Here is a 20,867-nt window from a genome sequence, read left to right on the forward strand (position 1 = left end):
GTGAAGATTTGTCTGAAAAATATCTAACGACAGCTGAGCTATTATATCAAACAGAACAAAAAATGCAGCCCAAGAATACAACAGATTCATAATTCACTGTGTTTAGGTTGAACTCAATACCTGAAAAATTTATATTCAATGGGCGGTCCTACTAAGTAATTGTCAGCCTTTATGTAGGAGCGTGCATACTGAAGTGGCTGTCAATCACTGTTTAGAACCACCCACTGGACTCTTTGGCCCATAGGGTGCTCAAATTTATATCAATAAGTTACAAATTATACTAAGTAAATTCACACAAAAATATATATGAAGGGAAAATTAATCTATGCTTAAAGGGCCACTGTCACCCCCCCCCCAGCCATTATAAGTAAAGTATAAAGTAATGCTGCAGTCTAACAAGGTGGCTCTTTTAGTTTTTGATTCATTTATTACCTCAATAAAGCGTTTTAAAAATTGGCCACAAATACCAGATATTGTATCTGGAGGCGGTCCGAATCGTCCTCTATCAATCTCCCAACTGCCGTCACTCTTCTCTTCAGGGGCGATGGTCGCCGCCCCCTGCGCGCTGTTGCTTCTTAAATCCGGCGCCTGCGCTGTGCGTGCCTGCCTGGCGCCCGAACTGTGTTATTCATTATGCACAGTGCGGGGCTGGGGTTCCTGGGCATGCGCACTGCGCTTGTCAGACGCTCCCCCGGTCCCCCGCCTTCCAGCATTGCCGGAATATACAGGTTTCATTGCCGACGTTTTGAACAGCCACAAAGAACAACGCTGGAAGGCGGGGAACTGGGGGAGCGTCTGACAAGCGCAGTGCACATGCCCAGGAACCCCAGCCCCGCACTGTGCATAATGAATAACACAGTGCGGGGCGGGGATTCAGGAACAGGGTGGCCGCACTGCCCGCACAGGCACAGTCAGGCACCCTGGATCTGACCTATGACGGACAATGAAGACTGCGCCTGCCCCAGGCAGGCACGCACAGCGCAGGCGCCGGATTTAAGAAGCAACAGCGCGCAGGGGGCGGCGACCACATCCCCAGAAGAGAAGAGTGACGGCAGTTGGGAGATTGATAGAGGACGATTCGGACCGCCTCCAGGTACAATATGTGGTATTTGTGGCCAATTTTTAAAACGCTTTATTGAGGTATTAAATGAATCAAAAACTAAAAGAGCCACCTTGTTAGACTGCAGCATTACTGCTGCACAAGGTGGCTCTTTTAGTTTAGAACGGCTGGGGGGGTGACAGTGGCCCTTTAAATTAATAGGGCCCTTTAAAATTTAAATAGTATTTTTATTTTCTACGAAACTTGGAATATTTTTTTTGAATCAGACTGTAATATTTTTAGATCACTTTCTTCTATTTTTCAGCAGTCTTCTTTCACCGCATTGCTGCATACTTGTGCTTGACTTAAATATCATTGTCGCTACAGCTTTGTCTGCTTTAGCTATGTTCACGCAGAATGGAAGCTTGTACAATTACTCCATATTGCCACCTGCTATGCGGGGACTCGAGAGCAGCTCTTGATGGATGATGTTTGGCATGTGAGAAGCCATTCTGTAAATCATCCCCTGGCTATTCCTAATAGGGCAATTATAGATTACCGAGTCACAGCATCATCCTGCTAGGCAAATGGAGTTTATGATTCACATCTCCCAAGACTACTTTCCTGAACTTTCCTAAAGGCAATTAATGAGGTTTTCAGGATAGACTGGGTATTTATATTTTTACGCTCCAATATTGGACCCAGTCATTTCCCAGTTTTTGTCTGTCAATGGTAATATGCATTACGTAACAGACATAGGGTATGTGCACACGTTGCGGATTGGCCTGAGGACTTTTCCGCACAGAATCTGCATCTCTTGGCAGAAAGCGCAGGCCAAAATGCTTGCGGATTTGTTGCGGAATATCATGAGTTTTTGATGTGCAGATTTGCCTTACTCAATGTATAGTCAATGGGCGCAGAAACGCTGCGTTTCTGCACAAAGATTTGACATGTGACGTGTGCACATCAATTCTCAAATTCCCATTGACTATCATTGTTACTGTACTACACTGCGGTTTTGATGCAATTCTGCGTGTCCAAAAACGCAAAATCCGCAACGTGTGCACATAGCCTTATAAGCCAAGCTCACTCAACGCTCTCAACAATCTTTGGTAGAAAGCATTTCTATGTCTTAGATTTTCCAGAATTAAAAAAAATAAACATAACATCCAACTATTGAAAAAAAATGGCTTCTTTTTTAACAAAATTATATTTGAAAATTCAGACTTTTTATACATGTTCGTTTTGGATGTTTTGTATCATTAAGAATGTAGATAGGAGAATGTAAAATTTGATTTAACTGTCTATACAAAATAAAATTAAATTATTTTCATGTGACAAATGGCGAGGCATTAAGTAACCATAAAACTATTATCATCAGTATGGCAATTACTAGAGTAAATTACCAGTGCTGACTCAATGAAATTTATGGTTGAACTCGACCATTAGTCATCTAAGAAAATCTGTCCGATTATGCTAATCACACTCTGATCAGAGTTTGGTCAAAGTTTGATCAGAGTGCGATTCGATTTCCTCAGGTGTCATCCAAGTGCAGTCCAATTTTTTTCACGGACCCACAGACATGAATGGCAGAGTGTGATCTGATACTCGGATGCAACTTTTGCACGTGCAATTTTTTCCTCGGACTTAAGCAGTCTGCAGTCTGAGGTAAAAAAAAACAGACGTGTACAGCCTCATAGAGTAATATAGGGATGAGCTCTATCCATCAGAACAATGGCTATCGCTTATCCGATTTTCACGGTTGTGTTCATAATCACTAATACTGAAGCTCTGTCATCTTCCTAGACACCATTTGGCCATAATTAGTGGGGTATAAGTATGGCTAAGGATCAAGACCCATAGAAAATATCCAGTAATTTGATAAATACTTTGACTGTATTGTCTAGTTTTGAAACATACCCTATTATGGAATTATAAATTAATGTAAGGGATCCCTGTTGAGAGCCTTCACCGGTTAGACAAATGGAAATGGCTACCAGGAGTGTTAAATATGTCATCTCACCTCTCCTCCAGTGGCGCTGCAAGGAAATCGGGCACTTTTTATTGGGTTCCCTCACAATCACTGAAGGTCCTTGAAGGTGGGGCATTTCATAATCAGCTGACCATCAAGGAACCCTTCTAGCAAAAATGCCTGTGGAATATAGCTTTCTTTAAGAGACATCTGTGACTAACCTGACCTAATATTTAATATAATGCTCTATGTAGGGATGAGAATGTCCGATCCCTCTAATCAAACTCTTGATCCTCAGATTGGGAATCCAAAGATTATATGCAATTTAAAAGCCTTAAAGGAAACATGTACTTGAAACACAGTCTGATCTGTGAGCAAGAGCAGGAGGAGCTGCACAGATGTATATAAAGTTATACTGGAAAAGATTTAGTATAACTTGCATTTCATTCATTTTTATTCCTGCTCGCACTGGGCTTAGGAATCTAGTGGGCGATCTTAATGATCGATAGTGTAAAGGTATGTACACAGAGATAGCTGTCAATCAGTGAGTAGTAACTAAATACTGGGAATCTGTCAGTAGCATTTCACCCCCAAACTGTTTATATGTGCATGTCGCTTTTTCAAAAACAAGTCCAGCAATACGTTTTAATAAGAAATGATTGTGAAATAATATGCAAATGAGGTTGAAGAACTATTTGTGGATCTGAAGCCTCTGTCACTCCAGTTCTTTTCCCCACCCAGTACTGCCTCCTTCTGCTTGGCTGACAGTCTATATGCTGTGTCACTTCAGGAAAAGGAGCCATCAAGCAAGAGGAGGCGATGGTGGTCAGGAAATAGAGCTGGAGTGACAGAGGCTTCAGATCTATACATATATCTTCAGACTCATTTGCTTATTAATTCAATCACTGAATTCTCAGTAACAGAGAAACTGACCGGCCATGTAACAGTACTGCCGGACTTGTCTTTGAAAGAGCTCCATGTGCATATTGTATACATAGCTTGGTGTGTGAGATTCTCTTTAAATAAATGAATCTGCTTAGTTGTTCCGCCGCTTTACCTCGTTGACCATACATCATACTACATGTTTAATGTACTGAAGTTCCCTTTAAAATATTTCACCTAATCAGAAGAGAAGTGATTAGCACCGTTGCTTTGCTGCGCTGGGGTCCTGGGTTCAAATTCTACCAAGGACAACATCTGCAAGGAGTTTGTATGTTCTCCTAGTGTTTGCGTGGGTTTCCTCCGGGTTCTCCGGTTTCCTTCCACACTCCAAAGACATACTGATTGGGAATTTAGATAGTGAGTAACAGTAGGGACAGTGATGATGATGATGTCCATAAAGCGCTGTGGAATATGATGATATATAAGCAACCATAATAAATTCAGATGACCGTCCCTTCCTCAAAAGAAGTAGCCAAGTTATGGGCCCGAGGTCAGTCAGTCAATCAGGCTACAGACCCTAATGTTTATCTAGAGAGCCGTAATCTATAACCTCCCGGGGCAGCTGGAGAGTCAAAGTTGCAGACTGCCACTGTACAGATAGAAAACAGTTTTTAATTTACGGTATATACGTACATTTTGCATATTCAGTTATATTTAGTTCCTAAAGTTGGTTATTTATTATGATTGTCAGAGGTATACTTAAACAGTAAAGTGTTCCAGAGAATGAATGATAAATGGGACCTCCCCACTCCCGCAGTTGGCAACATCTGCAAAGCATTTCTAAGTCTTCTTTAATACACATCTATTTTTTTTTATTTCACTTTCGTGCCAAATAGCCTCAGAATTTAACTTTTATTCCTTGTCTTTTCATTGCCATTATATAGTTTTGATTATGTGTTTAAAATATTTGTTAAGAAATATTGCAGTTAATTTATTCCTAAAATTATTTATATATATTTACCCTTTTTGGCAGATTTAAGTATAAGAGCCATTCCTTACTGAAGAATATCTTGATTGTAACTCGGTATCTGTGGAACACTGACTATGTGGGTGCTAGGAGAATTAGACCACTGCACTCATCATAATAAAAGTCAATTTTGCTGAAGTGAATCTTTTTATTGGAAGTGAAAACGAAATAATAAGGCAACAAAAACGTTTTTAACGTTTCGGCCACTCAGAGGCCTTGGTCACAAATGATGCCTCAGTAGGTTATTCGTATAACGTCTTATTATAATAGAGTAGAAAACTCAAAATTAAAGGTGGCCCAGATTTCCCGGTTCCTGGCGGTTCGCCGCCTCCACCGCCATGACACGTTCCGTGTCGGCGCTTCACATTGGACCGACCAAACGGTCTCCCCGGCCCCGGACTGCGCTCACACTGCGCCACCAATCTATTCCTCTATAGGCCTATCCACCTTACACTGAGGGGTTAAAACTAATGTGGAGAGTTCTACTTCCACTACCCACCCCTGGGTCCCACAGGATTACAAGACACGGGCCTATGACTAATAAGACAATTTAACACTCGACAGAGATCTTAAAATCACTGATACGCTGTCCTGGACAGTTACCATTGAATTAAAAAGCCCCTTCCCCCAATATCTGGGAAATCTGGGCCACCTTTAATTTTGAGTTTTCTACTCTATTATCATAAGACGTTATACGAATAACCTACTGAGGCATCATTTGTGACCAAGGCCACTGAGTGGCCGAAACGTTAAAAACTTTTTTGTTGCCTTATTATTTCGTTTTCACTTCCAATAAAAAGATTCACTTCAGCAAAATTGACTTTTATTATGATGAGTGCAGTGGTCTAATTCTCCTGGAGCTCTTGGGGTCTTGGCACTCCTTTCACTTGCACCATCAACTTCCATCTTCAGTCGAGTGCTGGCTCTTTGTTGATTCCACTATGTGGGTGCTAGCACAAGGCCTGAGGGCTGATGGCCACAGAGGGTCCACGTATCCTATGCCAGTTACAACACTGCTAATGGTGTTGTTTATGCAAGTGATATATGCTCTGCCATAAATCATGAGTATCATGGCTAGAAGGGCTATAAAAGGACTATTACCTGGGACCATTACCTCTGACTTATGGTCAGTTAGAAGTTATGATCACAAGATGGAACCAGAACAGCGTCGGGAAGAGCAGAAGCCGACGGGCTGTTAGTATAAGATTAGGGTCAGAGAACTTAGATTAGTAGCACCTCTTCAAGCCTGAAATAAAAAAAATGCTGGAGTGGTGCTTTAAGGCTGAGGGTGCATTCAATGAATAGTAAACAATCCATTACAAAAGTTGAGACATAACTTATTGGTGCTTGCTGCTTGCCTTCTACTTTTCAACCTTTTACTTATGGTTCATTTTTCTTGACACAGCCCGTGCATCCTTGCTCTATATGCTACCTATCACTGACCATTACCAAGACGGGCTAGGTGGGATATATCAAATATTTTTATTTTTACCGCATTATTTGTCATCTATTGAAATCATTGGGATGTTTTTGTCATGAACTTGACAGACCACATTGAAAGAGAAAACAATTCATGGTTTTGGGCCTCGCTAACCGAAATGAAGATCTTTGATCCAAAAATAAGTGATCTTTTACTCCACAACATGTTTCCACGCCTGACTGGTATCTTTCTCAAATGTAAAAATGAACCAAAGTTGTTTTTTACATTTGAGAAAGACACCAGTCCAGCATGAAAACACGTTGTGGAATAAAAACGGTTCCTTTTTTAATTGAATCAAAGATCCTCATTCTGGTTAGCACAGCCCAAAACCATGACTTGTCTTTTCCTTCAATGTTAAGAAGTTAGCTACTAATTGTACCCAAATATAGTTCTTAGACTCAGTGATTTCCTTGGAGCCTAAGAGTCCTCAACAAAAACTCAAGAACTATAAATCTTTCTTTTAGTGATCTCTTCCAATGACTCGTATAGCTTCTATCTGGCACTTCATACACCGTCTTGACTACTACATTTGTTCATTTCTACCACACATCGTTTATATCTACCACACACCCATGATATATCATATTCTGATAGAGGAAAAGGGTGGAGACTTTTTTTTTTCCTTTTCCTCTGAGAAGATATGTAATTTCCATGATGTCTTTTTAATGACTGCCGTCTGTGGCCTAGTGGGTACTGATTTATGAAAAGCTGTAAAAGATCAGGTGGAAAACGGCGGGACTTCTTTACAGCTGCCTGGAAGTAAACCCATCTAATTTGTTTAGTTAAGTGTGAGCTCATGGTGAACATCACCCGGTCCATAAATTTCAAGTTTAGACCCCTAACTGGGAGCTTGGTCCGAAAAATGCCGATGACTGCAGATGATCTTGAAGACCAACATTCCCTTGACGCATATGTGGAAACATCACAGACTCTTCATTGCTATAACCACATTCCTTCTTATTGATAAACTGTCCAGATGTCCTCTCCAAGGAGGGAAATAACCAATTTCTACATTGAGTTCTCTGAGGAACATTGGAAAGAGTAAAATAATACTTCACATCACTGGTAATTCAGAGGTTACGTACATTAAAATTACTGTAAGTTCCTTTTTCTTTTTTATTTCTACTTTGATCCAAGTCATGAACGTAAAGACTAACTTTGACTACTTAAATCCCTAATCTGAGGAATCTGTTTTTCTTCAATTCAGAAAGACAAATGTCTTTATTTTAAAGACTCCTGCATCAGATAAAGAATCAAAGATCAGTAACTCTGCATAGTGAAATAAAAAAAAAATAGGAAAAAAACGGAGGTAGAACCTTACATACCTTCCTACTGCAACACTTCATAAATACTTCAAAAATGTCCTGGGAATCACAGACGTATTGCCAGCAAAATATATGAGTCCAAAGGTGATACACTTATTTTAGCTAACAGCAGTAGCTATTTGGTGTTATATTACCAGCACATAAAACCAGTTCAAACTTTGCCAGAGGGAAAATATATATTTTTTTATTTTTTTTTATCGACAAAGTTAGCCCATTCCTACTCCACAGAACTTAGAAAACAGAAAATATAGATGCAGCTTGGCCAATGGGAAAAGTGATTATAAGATCCATTAAGATCCAGTTAAAACTCTATTAAAAAGTTAATTACGTAGATTCAGATTTGAACACCTAAAACAATTGTGAGCAAGAATGTAATGAATGTTAAATAGATTGAGTTTGAACCTCATAAAATTCAAGACCTAAATGTTTAGTTTTGACTATGTTAGACTGAAGTTGACCTTGGTATCACACCCCCTGTGTTATACTTCCAAGTGTCCAGGTAGCTGGAGATACGGCAAGATGTTTTGTGTGTTCTTATAACGGAGTTTTGTTTGGATCTCAATGAACCAAAATTTTGTCGCTGATTATTTTCTTTCCCACTTAATTATGCTTCTTTTTTATTTTATCTATTTTTTTATAACTTTTACAATAGAAGAAATGGCAGGATAATATAACAAATGGATATGAACACGACAAATAAATGAAGGATGTACCATAATAAAGGTTACAAAAATAACAAATAGCCTCTGCTTTCAAGGTCATAAACAAACTAGATGGTAGCCCGATTCTAACGCATCCATAAACAAAAGAAGAACAGATAATAGTCTAGATTTACATATACATTTCATAGGCCGAAAGTTTATAATCACAACTTAGGACAACTTCGTTTTATGAATAATTATTAGATTACATTTTTATTATATTATATTCCTCAACACGAAAAACTGCAACACCAAAGAGAAAAAGTCATGTAATTATGGAAATCACAGGATTATATCCATATTCGTAATATGAAAAAAACGAAAAATTGGAAACTAAATTTTCAAAATACAGTGGGTAAAATAAGTATTTGATACATTGCCGATTTTGGAAGTTTTCCCATCTACAAAGAATGGAGAGGTCTGTAATTTTTATCGTAGGTACACTTCAACTGTGAGAATCAGAATCTAAAAATAACAAAAACAGAAGATCACATTGTATGATTTTTAAACAATTAAATAGCATTTTATTGCATGAAATAAGAATTTGATCACGTACCAACTACTCGGCAGAAGGAAAATAGATTTATCCATAAAAGTCAACATTTTCACTTCTTTAATGGATTAGTCACAGATGGATGAGTGAATTAGTGTTATGCTCATACCATACTCACACACGAGTAAAGGGAGAAAGGAGGACTTACTTAAGAGAGGCGTTGTGCCTACACCCAACTGTTCCCTGTAGAGTAGGCAATCCCAATTAAGAACACCACTTTGGACCTGACACCCTAAAAGGCCATCAAGGGGTTTCTCATTCCTCGTGAGGAGCTCATGGGGAGTCCACAACACACTGCCGAAAAGAGGAGAGGAAGGGGTGCAGGTGGACACAAAGACCCAGGGTGAGAAACTTAAAGTACGTTCATAAAAGAGGAGAAAGGGAATAATAAGGAGAACCATAAAATAAATGAAACTAGAATAACCTACCAGAAACCTACAGTGGTAAAAGGAAAAGGTGCTGGGAAGGTAGACAAACAGAAACACAGGAAGAATATAAGTGGTGTAAGTCTAGTAGGGTAAATCCCTTAGCTAAAGGGCTGGAACTCCTAAGCACAAATCCACCTTGAAGTAAAAGGGTCACTGGATCGAATCCCCAAACTGAGCCATGACAATGACCTAGTCCAATAAGGGTCTTTGGGTGCCATAAGGTGGTGTGCCTAACACTGGATATGTATTCACAGTGGTCAGTACCTTAGGTATAGTCTGAGACAAGTAGTCTTTATCTGGTTTTCCCATTTATCAAAATAAAAAAAAAACTTCAAAAGCAAGACAATTGTTAACCCAGCAAAATAATTTTTAAGAATCTCAAGAGAAGATGAGGAACTGCCCATTTGGTTCATCAATATACTCAAAGAACAATATGGAGCACTGAATTTTGCCAAACTATTGAAAAGCCTTTAAAGTATGTTTTAAATAATTTTATTCTTTAATTTTCTTACAGACCATCAAATCTACTTTTAGATCAAAACAGTGTTGATTACCCCACCTACCGAGCTCCGGGAGACTGGCTAGACAGCATGCAGACTGGACAGTGCAAGGACATACTGTCAGGAGTTAGCTACAGCTCCTGCGAAACTATTGCAAAAATATCTTTAGAGTAAGTTGTTCTAAATCTTTCCTTTTTACTTGCATTTTGCTCTTTTCGTAAAAAATGTTTTTTACATTGTTGATAGAGATCATAGACACATTGTGAATCTCAAACTTGGATTGTAATACATTGTAAAACATAAAGAAATAACAGTATTCCTAGAATATCTTGGCTGATATTTGTTATCTGCAGAGTATAACATAATGATATTTGTGGAAATTATTTTTAGAGCTTAGGAAGTATGTATGGGGCATTTATTGGTAAATTAGAATCCTAAAAGGAATCTTAAGCAGAAAAAACCTGTTCAAACCAAGCACAGTCACTCGGTGCACCTTTAACTTAGCCATACAGTCAAGTGAACCTCCCACTCACTTCTATACATCTATTTTTGCCCCCTCTTACTTGATTGGATTTGATCTGTGCTGCAACCCCTTCAAACAGCTGATCAATGTGCATGTCAGGCCGTGAAAAGTGACCAGCATTACATTATTTCTGGCAGTATTCTGGGAAACTCAGCTTAGTTAAGTGGAATAATGAACACATGACACAGCCGACGCCTCACAGTCTCAGATTGGATAGTTGAGCTGTCAATCATCACACTGAAAGCCCAGCACGCCCCTGTAGCAGATTGGATGGTCAAGCTGTCAATCACTGTACTGAAAGCTTCAGCACACCCCTATACCTGATTGGACCGCTGAGCTGTTAGTAAATGCATCCCAGACACCCTGAGAGGTGGAACCGTGACACCTTTTTATTTTATGCAATTGTATATATCGTATTGCTTTGTTCCCATTTTCCATCATCTTTGTATATTTTTATAAACACTGCCTACCTTTCTGGATTAGATATATAAAATTTCATAGCTCTGTTCCTTTTGCTCTGTAAACTGCACCTGGGAAGCCATATGCTACCTGTAATGGGTGTCTTCGAAGCTGCTGGATATTGACAGGAACTTGAACATGCAGTCATACAGCATACGCCAATCCAGAGAATTCCAGTGGGTGAAGGTGCAAGGATCTGTATGCAAATCCTGGAAGCTGAAAACATCCCAGTTCTTGCATTGCTAACATAAAAACCGGACATATCACCTATTGAGCAGGTTTGAGATGCTCTGGATCGGCGTATACGTCAGCATGTTTAAGTTCCTGAAAATATCCAGCAACTTCGCACAGATATTGAAGAGAAGTGGACCAACATTCCACCGATCACAATCAGCAACTTGATAATCTCGAATGTGTTGCACTGCGTGAGGCAAATGGTGGTCACACCAGATAACGACTGGTTTTATGAAACCTCACGGACCTCCCCAAAACTGTAAAACTGCACATTTTAGAGTGGCATTTTAAATGTGACACACCTGTACAATAATGCTGTCAGGGGGATGAATTGTCTCGGCAAAGGAGAAGTGCTCACTAACACAGATTTAGACAAATTTGTTAACAATATTTGAGAGAAAAAGGCCATTTGTGTACATAAAAATACATCTTACATCTTTGAGTTCAGCTCATGAAAAATAGGAGCAAAAACAAAAAGTATTATATTTATGTTTTTGTTCAGTGTATATTCCATGCGATGGAATCGGAGGTGTAAATACCATACGCTCACTGTGAGTTCCCCAATAACTGACCTAGTAGTGGAAGCAGCCACGGCCTAGTCCTCCACTCGTCACTCAATTGCGTAATTGTCCTGATGATTGGAGGCAGAGGAGTTACGTTTCCGTGACATATTGGTGGCAGGGGTGAGATCTGGCTGATGTCACAGGTATCATCTGTTACAAACTGGTAACAGTGGTGGGATCTGCGTGACCCCCTAGCTTTTATCCTTGACACTTCCGATCAGCGGTGATTTAGGGTACCGTCACACCGTGCAATTACGATCGCTACGACGGCACTATTCGTGACGTCGCAGCGTCGTATGACTATCGCTCCAGCGTCGTAGACTGCGGTCACACTTTGCAATCACGGCGCTGGAGCGATGCCGAGGTTCGCTGGTAACCAGGGTAAACATCGGGTTACTAAGCGCAGGGCCGCGCTTAGTAACCCGATGTTTACCGTGGTTACCAGCGTAAAAGTAAAAAAAAACAAACCGTACATACTGACCATCTGATGTCCGTCAGGTCCCTTGCAGTCTGCTTCCTGCTCTGACAGTGCCGGCCGTACACTGAGAGCAGAGCGCAGCGGTGACGCCACTGCTGTGATCTGCTCTCACTTTCCAGCCGGCGCTCACAGTCAGAGCGGGAAGCAGACTGCAAGGGACCTGATGGACATCAGATGGTCAGTATGTACGGTTTGTTTTTTTTTACTTTTACGCTGGTAACCACGGTAAACATCGGGTTACTAAGCGCGGCCCTGCGCTTAGTTACCCGATGTTTACCATGGTTACCAGCGAACGTATCGCTGGATCGCTGTCACACACAACGATCCAGCGATGACAGCGGGAGATCCAGCGACGAAAGAAAGTTTCAAACGATGTGCTACGACGTACGATTCTCAGCAGGGTCCCTGATCGCTGCTGCGTGTCAGACACAGCGATATCGTAACGATATCGCTAGAACGTCACGAATCGTACAGTCGTAGCGTTCAAAATTGCACTGTGTGACGGTACCCTTACATGCCTGTTTACACAGACAGACCAAAGTAAACGCGATGTGCACTGAGTGATCTATAATTCGCTCAGTCCGCATAGGCTGCCATAGTTCTCAGCTGTGCGAGTCTTGTTTACACAGGACAGTGCATTACCGAAAGTGATGATTTTTGCAGTGCACAAAAGATAATTTCACCCGATAAATGAGCATTTTTGATTGTTATATGCAGATTTTTGTTCTAGGTAAAATTAAAAGCAAAGTCTCAGAAAAATCAAGAATTGACACAGCCAAATTTGCAGGATGCATCTTTATTATGTGTTATTAAGTGCTTTCTGCATCCTGATAGTCCATTAGTTACCTGGGCAGGTAAATACTGTTGCCCTGTTTTGCTGTGTTAATTGTTGAATTTTGGGGGAAATTCTAATTGTTTTCTGTGGCTTTGCTTTTAATTTTAGTGTAGGTACTCGCAAGTGTGAGGACCCTTGATGTGGGATGCGAACTTGCATATTTTGGCCAAAATATCAACCAATACCTCATATATGTATATCATATTTTTTTTTGCTCGTTATATTTTTTATTCAGCCAAGCCTTCCAATGTTGGCATTGTAGACTATGGTGTCTGTCCTGGTGGGGTGCACTCATATAGTGCTGGGCAGCCTGCCTAATCCAATAGTATGGGCGTAACCAATAGGCTGTAAGCCAGACACTGCACTACATGTGTGACCAGTGCTCTATACAAGCCTTTTTTGTATGCACTTTTAATATTAAGCAGTCACCCCCTCCATGATTTGGTAGGTAGTGAGTGATTGTCTCATCAGTATTCTGCACCTGTGTTGCCTCCATCTTTATTACATGGGTTTGCTGCATCCTGTAAATTGGGCAAGTAAATACAATTGTCCCTTTTTGTTGTGTTAATTGGTTCTATGCCACTTTTGGTTCTACTTATTGGGTCAGTGCTAGAGGTGAGCGGATCAGGCAAAATTTGAATTTGTCTGTTCACGTGGATTTTCTTGGAAAATTCAAGTTATTCTCTGCAAATGTAATGTCCATTATTACGTTGCAGGGTTTTTGTAGACCACAGAGCATAATAAACATAAGATGTAAAAAAAAAATCTGTGTGCTTACCTTACCTCTGACCTCTCCGACCTCTCCGCTCCTCATCACCACCTGTCTGGTCCCTGCCATATCTTCTGATCACAGCCACTCGCACTGAAATCACTGAATCTGCAAGCAGGAGAAAGGTCAGTGTGTCTTTACATCAAAACATGCGTCGTGACTTCTCACGCACATGTACAGGACCGTCCTTGGCCTCATCAGAGGGGATCTTGGCACAACCAATATGTAGTGAGGAACCGACAAGTGACGGTGAGCAGAGGAGACAAAGAGGTGATTGGTAAGGGGAGTATAAGGATATTTATTTTTTATTCTTTAAGCTTTTGATGGTCCTTTTGAGTTCACAAAAATGGCGGCTGGAGATGTTGAAGTGAGTTACAAACAAATCATTATTTTGGTGACTGCAGATTTTTCTAAAATTCAAGTAGAATTCAGTGTTTTAGTCTGTGCTTTTGTTTTTTTGCCACTGTTCTATACCAGTAAACTGGACACCGCTATAGATTCCTTTTATAATTCCACCTCTTATAATAAACCTTTTTCGCAGTCCATTCTTCTTGTTATGTTATCTATCCTGTTCACTTAATGAGTTTTCCATTCACTTCCAGTTATATGGATGAGTCTAGCCTGATTAACGTGATGACTAATCATGGTTATATGAAGGCGTTATCAATATGTAATGAACTGACTCTATGTCCAGGATTAGGCAGAAGATTTGGAGAAGGCCTTAGGGGAAAAATGGATTTTAAGCAGTTTGAGCGCTGACCGAGTGAGCGATAGAAGAAGAATGAAGGAAAAGGCTTATTTTAGTGTCAGATGCAATGATTAATAAATACAGAGGATCAACTGGAAAGTTTAAGCCATGCAGAATGAAAATAACACTGTGCCGCTAACCCAGCCTTCAGGTCATTTCTATATGTAACATGCCTAATTAATGGATTAATTCAATTTAGTTACAACCAGAGCTCAGAGACTCAGCAACTTCATCTTGACATATAAACCCATCTTTACAAATGCGTGTTTATCAATAGTGATGAGCGAATATACTCATTACTCGAGATTTCCCGAGCATGCTCGGGGGTCCTCCGAGTATTTTTTAGTGCTCGGAGATTTAGTTTTTCTTGCCGCAGCTGAATGATTTACATCTCTTAGCCAGCATAAGTACATGTGGGGGTTGCCTGGTTGCTAGGGAATCCCCACATGTACATATGCTGGCTAACAGATGTAAATCATTCAGCTGCGGCAAGAAAAAGTAAATCTCCGAGCACTAAAAAATACTCGGAGGACCCCCGAGCATGCTCGAGAAATCTCGAGTAAAGAGTATATTCGCTCATCACTATTTATCAAGCTTCAGCCGTGTTACCACAGGCGCTTTTGCAATGCAAGTTCTTTTTTTGTGAAGTGGAAGAACAACAGCAGCTTATGTGTAGAGTGTGACATGCACAAGTGATGCCAGGGTGAACCACTAGCTCTGAAACATCTCAGGCAGCAGTGTAGATGGGGGATTTATTGATTGTCTGAGGTGACCCAGGGGTGTACCTGTGTGAGGCTCACCTTGTGACATGGACCTACTAAACCCAAGGTCCAGGTGGGTACATGAACCGCGGGTGCAGAGGGCAGAATGGCACATGGGGAGCCAGGTCGTGGCACATTCAAAAATCTTGGGAGCAGCAGGATGGATGATGTTAAAGTTGGCAGGGATAGAAGCAGGTAAAGCATGGCGTGCGCAGAAGGTGGAGTACACCAATCTAGAGTCTGTAATCTCAATCCTAAAGCACAGATGTATATCCTAATGAGCCTTAAACGGCCAAAATAGGTGATGTCACTGAGCCAAGCTGGGCAACCTGCAAAATACGACATGGAGCACAACACAGGGCAGCAGACCGAGGTGAATGGAGCAGAGCCTGGGAAACCTGGGACAGGTGTGCAACAGCATGTTAAAGGGAACCTGTCATCAGGATTGTGGAACCTACAGATAGTGTCAGGTTGTCATCTGTCATCTCCATCAGTCTCAAACATTGGACAGAGCAGAAATGTGCAGGCCTAACAACTAGTGATGAGCGAATATACTCGTTCCTCGGGTGGTCTCCAAGTATTTGTGACTGCTCGGAGATTTAGTTTTCTTTGCCTCAGCTGCATGATTTACGGCTGCTAGCCAGCTTAATAACATGTGGGGATTCCCTAGCAACCAGGCAACCCCCACATGTACTCCGGCTGGCTAGCAGCTGTAAATCATGCAGCTGTGTCAACAAAAACTAAATCTCCGAGCAGTCACAAATACTCAGAGCTCACCCGAGCGTGCTCTGGAAAACCCGAGCAACGAGTATACTCGCTCATCACTACTAACAACCCCTCTATTCATACTCTTTCAAGAAAGGGTTGCAGGATCTAGTATCTAGTGATCAGTGGGCATCTCTCTGGTGTATTGAGGATCCTATTATCCTATTGTAGCTTCAATCCAGTGGCTCAATGAATGCAGCCATATATTGAAATCTATTGGAAAGCCTTCCCAGACAAATGGGGCTGTTATCGAAGTCAAAAGAGCACGCATGTGATCATTCCCGCACTAAGGGTACCGTCACACAGTGCCATTTTCATCGCTACGACGGTACGATTCGTGACGTTCTAGCGATATCGTTACGATATCGTTGTGTCTGACACGCAGCAGCGATCAGGGATCCTGCTGAGAATCGTACGTCGTAGCAGATCGTTTGGAACTTTCTTTCGTCGCTTGATCACCCGCTGACATCGCTGGATCGTTGTGTGTGACACCGATCCAGCGATGTGTTCGCTTGTAACCAGAGTAAACATCGGGTAACTAAGCGCAGGGCCGCGCTTAGTAACCCGATGTTTACCCTGGTTACCAGTGTAAACGTAAAAAAAACAAACAGTACATACTCACATTCCGGTGTCTGTCCTCCGGCGTCTCAGCTTCTCTGCACTGTGAGCGCCTGCCAGCCAGAAAGCGAGCACAGCGGTGACGTCTGACGTCATTGCTCTACTTTCCGGCTATGGTGCTTTACACAGTGGAGAGAAGCAGAACGCCGGGGGACAGACACCGGAATGTAAGTATGTAGTGTTTGTTTTTTTACGTTTACGCTGGTAACCAGGGTAAACATCGGGTTACTAAGCGCGGCCCTGCGCTTAGTAACCCGATGTTTACCCTGGTTACCCGGGGACTTCGGCATCGCTCCAGCGCCGTGATTGCAAAGTGTGACCGCAGTCTACGACGCTGGAGCGATAATCATACGGCGCTGCGACGTCACGGATCGTGCCGTCGTAGCGATGAAAATGGCACTGTGTGACGGTACCCTAAGTATTGAAATACTCAGGTGTTCAAAGATTTAGTTGCAACAGGATTATGAGTTCATGCAACTGTCTCTTCTAAAATTGATGGAGGACTTCGAAGGTGGATTTAGACTTTATTGAATTGCTCAAGTGGTAATTTTCACAAGAGATGTAAATCTACTTCATGATTAATGTTTGTTTCCTATTTTATATATTTAGGCTGTTTAATAGTATACTGTAAATAGGACGTGCACTACAAAATGTAATAAATCTGGTAAACCGTGGGGATTTCCTTTTTCTCCTGAAGTTCTGCTTTAGATTCTGATGACCCCTGAAGACAGAGAAAGCAATTCCTGTACTAATTGTGCACATTATTAGGAATTTGCCATCTAGACAGTTCTCTAATGTGATAGTATAGGATTCACATTTATTCTGAGACTGGGCTGACAGTAATTTGGGTTAATTTTGCTGATTTCAGAATTTCGGTCTCTTTGAACCACAGTATGTTGCCTAAACAGCTGTTAGTAGGTAATGTACCCTTGTATGAACCGTGCATATAAAGGCATATTTACTGTGGGGGAAGTAACGCTGCACACATACATTGTTGTAGTATATATGTATAGAGTGACATAGGGAACAATCCACGGGGCTGTCATTTCCACTATTTCGAAAAAGAGAAGACTGGGCTGGAAAGGGTTAGTCTGCAGAGTTAATGAAAACATGACGTTTTTGTGGACTGCTAACAAGAATAATTATCTGATGAGTTTTTAAGTAAATTACTATGTAAAACTCTTCCTGTCTAAATCAGTATCTCATTAAAGTGTAATCTCGCTAAACATGCATGGCATTGATGAGAGATTACCGAGGTTTTCCTGAGATGGCTTTTTATTTGGTATTACCTAAATAGAATGATTGAATTGTTTTCTAAACTTGCTCGACTTAGAGAACACAGCATGAGGCCTCAGGTATACAGCTTCATTACCCTCAGTGCAAGGTCCGTAATACAGCTGTGATGGAAGACCAAAGGCATAGGGTGCAGGGTTTTTTTCTCTTGGGGTAGTATCTATCTATCTATATATCTATCTATCTATCTATTATCTACCTATCTATCTATCTATCTATCTATCTATCTATCTGTCTATCTATTATCTATCTACCTATCTATCTATCTATCTATCTATCTATCTATCTATCTATTATCTATCTACCTATCTATCTATCTATCTATCTATTATCTATCTATTATCCATCTACAGTATTATCTATTATCTATACATAATCTATTATCTATCTATATATCTATTATCTATAGATCTATCTATAGATCTATCTTTCTATCTATTATCTATCTATCTATTATCTATATATAGATCTATCTATGTATCTATCTATCTTTCTATCCATCTTTCTATCTATTATCTATCTATCTATTGTCTATCTATCTATCTATCTATCTATCTATCTATCATCTATCTATTATCTATCTATCTATTATCTATCTATCTATCTATCTTTCTATCTATATATCTATCGATCTATATATTATCTATCTATTATCCATCTATTATCTATCTATCTATAGATCTATCTATTATCTATCTATCTATTATCTACAGTATCTATCTATCTATCTATCTATCTATCTATCTATCTATCTATCTATTATTCATCTATCCGTCTATTATCTATCTATAGATCTGTCTATCTATCTATCTATCTATCTATCTATCTATCTATCTATCTATCTTTCTATCTATCTTTTTATCTATTATCTATCTATCTATAGATCTATCTATCTATCTATCTATCTATCTATTATCTATCTATAGGTCTATCTATTATCTATCTATCTATCTATCTATCTATCTATCTATCTATCTATAATTAGTGATGAGCGAGTGTACTCCTTGCTCGGGTGACCTCCAAGTATTTATGACTGCTCGGAGATTTAGTTTTCATCGCTGGCAGCTGGATGATTTACAGCTACTAGCCAGCTTGATTACATGTGGGGATTCCCTAGCAACCAGGCAACCCCCACATGTACTCAGCCTGGCTAGTAGCTGTAAATCATTCAGCTGCCAGGATGAAAATTAAATCTCCAATCAGTCATAAATACTTGGAGGTCACCTGAGCGTGCTGGGGAAAACCCGAACATTGAGTACACCCGCTCATCACTATCTATCTATCTATCTATCTATCTATCTATCTATCTATCTATCTATCTATCTATCTATCTATCTATCTCCCAACCTCCTTTAAATTATGGGATACTTAATTAGAAATGTGTAACCATTTACTTGGAAAGTCAGTGAAAATCCAGTGTGAACAAAAACCAAAAATGTTATGAAATATCCAAATTAAAATCTTAGAAATATTAAAAAAGCAGGACATCCTGGAGATAGTAGCAAAAACCTGTGCGCTTCAAAGCGGCATTTGTGTGTGGTTCTTATTCATGATTCTAAATGTTTCTATGAATTTAATTTGGACGTTTCAATAAAAGTTGTTGGTTTTGTTCACACTGGAAATCAAGGGCTGGATTTTTACTAACATTTCCAGTCACATCCGTTGCTTCTCTACTGTGACTTTCCTCTGAACAGTTCCCATGGATCTAACAAAGTATTTGAGAGCTGAGCTGAATGCACATATTTTTTTCTATATTTTACCCATTCACTTGATAATGTGTAATATACAGCAGGTACCTGTATTAATAAGTATATCCTGGAGGCTGTATGGATATATTTCTGATTATTGCAGATGTTCAAATTATTATTTTTTTTTCAAATGCTGTATACATGCAGGATGCAAATATAAGAACCAGTAAAACTGGTCTTGATATGTAAGACAAAAACATATAAATCCATACAATACTGCAGACATAGAAAACATCAAAAACAGAGACAGAAACATAATGATTAAATACCCTGGTGTAAAGAAATAAACAGCATAGTGCATGAAAATAATATACGGTACTTAGATAACATCTTTTTTGATTAAAAAAAATGCAAAAGCCATCCTACCACTCCACGTTGACCGTGATTGGGACAACCACACACTAATTAGGACTGTTCCAATCAAGGTCACCGTGAAGTGGTGGGATGGCTTTTGCATTTTTTTTAAATGAAAAAACATGTTATCTAAGTACCGTATATTATTTTCATGCACTATGCTGTTTATTTCTTTACCGCAGGGTAATTAATCATTATGTTTTTGTCTTTGTTTTTTTCTGTTCAGTGGCCAGTGTGGACATGCGCTTACACGCTGCATGCACACCAGTTTATATCCCAGTTCATACCTTTGGGCTTCCATTTAGACACAGAAAAAATGCATGGGTGAGATAAGAAGAGTGTCAAGTAACAATAAGGTGTATTATGCAAGAAATACAAGTAAAGGTATATCACAAGCGATGCGGCATGCTAAAGTGTGCATAAAAGATGGATACTTCCACTGTTGAAATCCAATCACAGGACAAGAAATAATGAAAAGTTTAGGATAAGATTCAGACTAGTTTTTAGATAGCCCATACAATGGCTCACTCTTGTTTCGCAGTCTGCTTTGTCAGGGGTATTTAAATGCTGTATATATGAAGTTAAAAAAAAATCAGTTTTATAAGAAAACAAGGGCCCTCTTTTTTAAATGATTGATTTTGGTGAATGGGAGAACACCTGACATTGGCTTCACGTTAGTGCCTATAGGGCTATTCCAAGGAGAAGCATTTTTTACACCCATTCACCGTTTTGAATACAAAAGCTAGGTGAGGTGAGGGTCCATTTGCTGGGACTCTGGGACGATCACTGATTCCTTATTGTAGGAGAAGTGT

At 40.0% G+C, this 20,867-nt stretch overlaps 1 protein-coding gene across 2 annotated transcripts in view; it reads left to right on the top strand.

Annotated features, from left to right (window-relative positions):
- The window catches only part of EPHA3 (EPH receptor A3), a 508,285-nt gene that overhangs the window by 481,246 nt on the left and 6,172 nt on the right, over positions 1–20,867 (top strand). For both annotated transcript variants that reach the window (XM_077294091.1, XM_077294092.1), the window contains exon 16: positions 9,922–10,077. In XM_077294091.1, coding sequence (XP_077150206.1) covers positions 9,922–10,077 — 156 coding nt within the window. The remainder of the gene's footprint in view (positions 1–9,921; positions 10,078–20,867) is intronic.

The sequence above is a fragment of the Ranitomeya variabilis genome, chromosome 3, assembly GCF_051348905.1.
Source record: "Ranitomeya variabilis isolate aRanVar5 chromosome 3, aRanVar5.hap1, whole genome shotgun sequence".
Lineage (NCBI taxonomy): Eukaryota > Metazoa > Chordata > Amphibia > Anura > Dendrobatidae > Ranitomeya > Ranitomeya variabilis.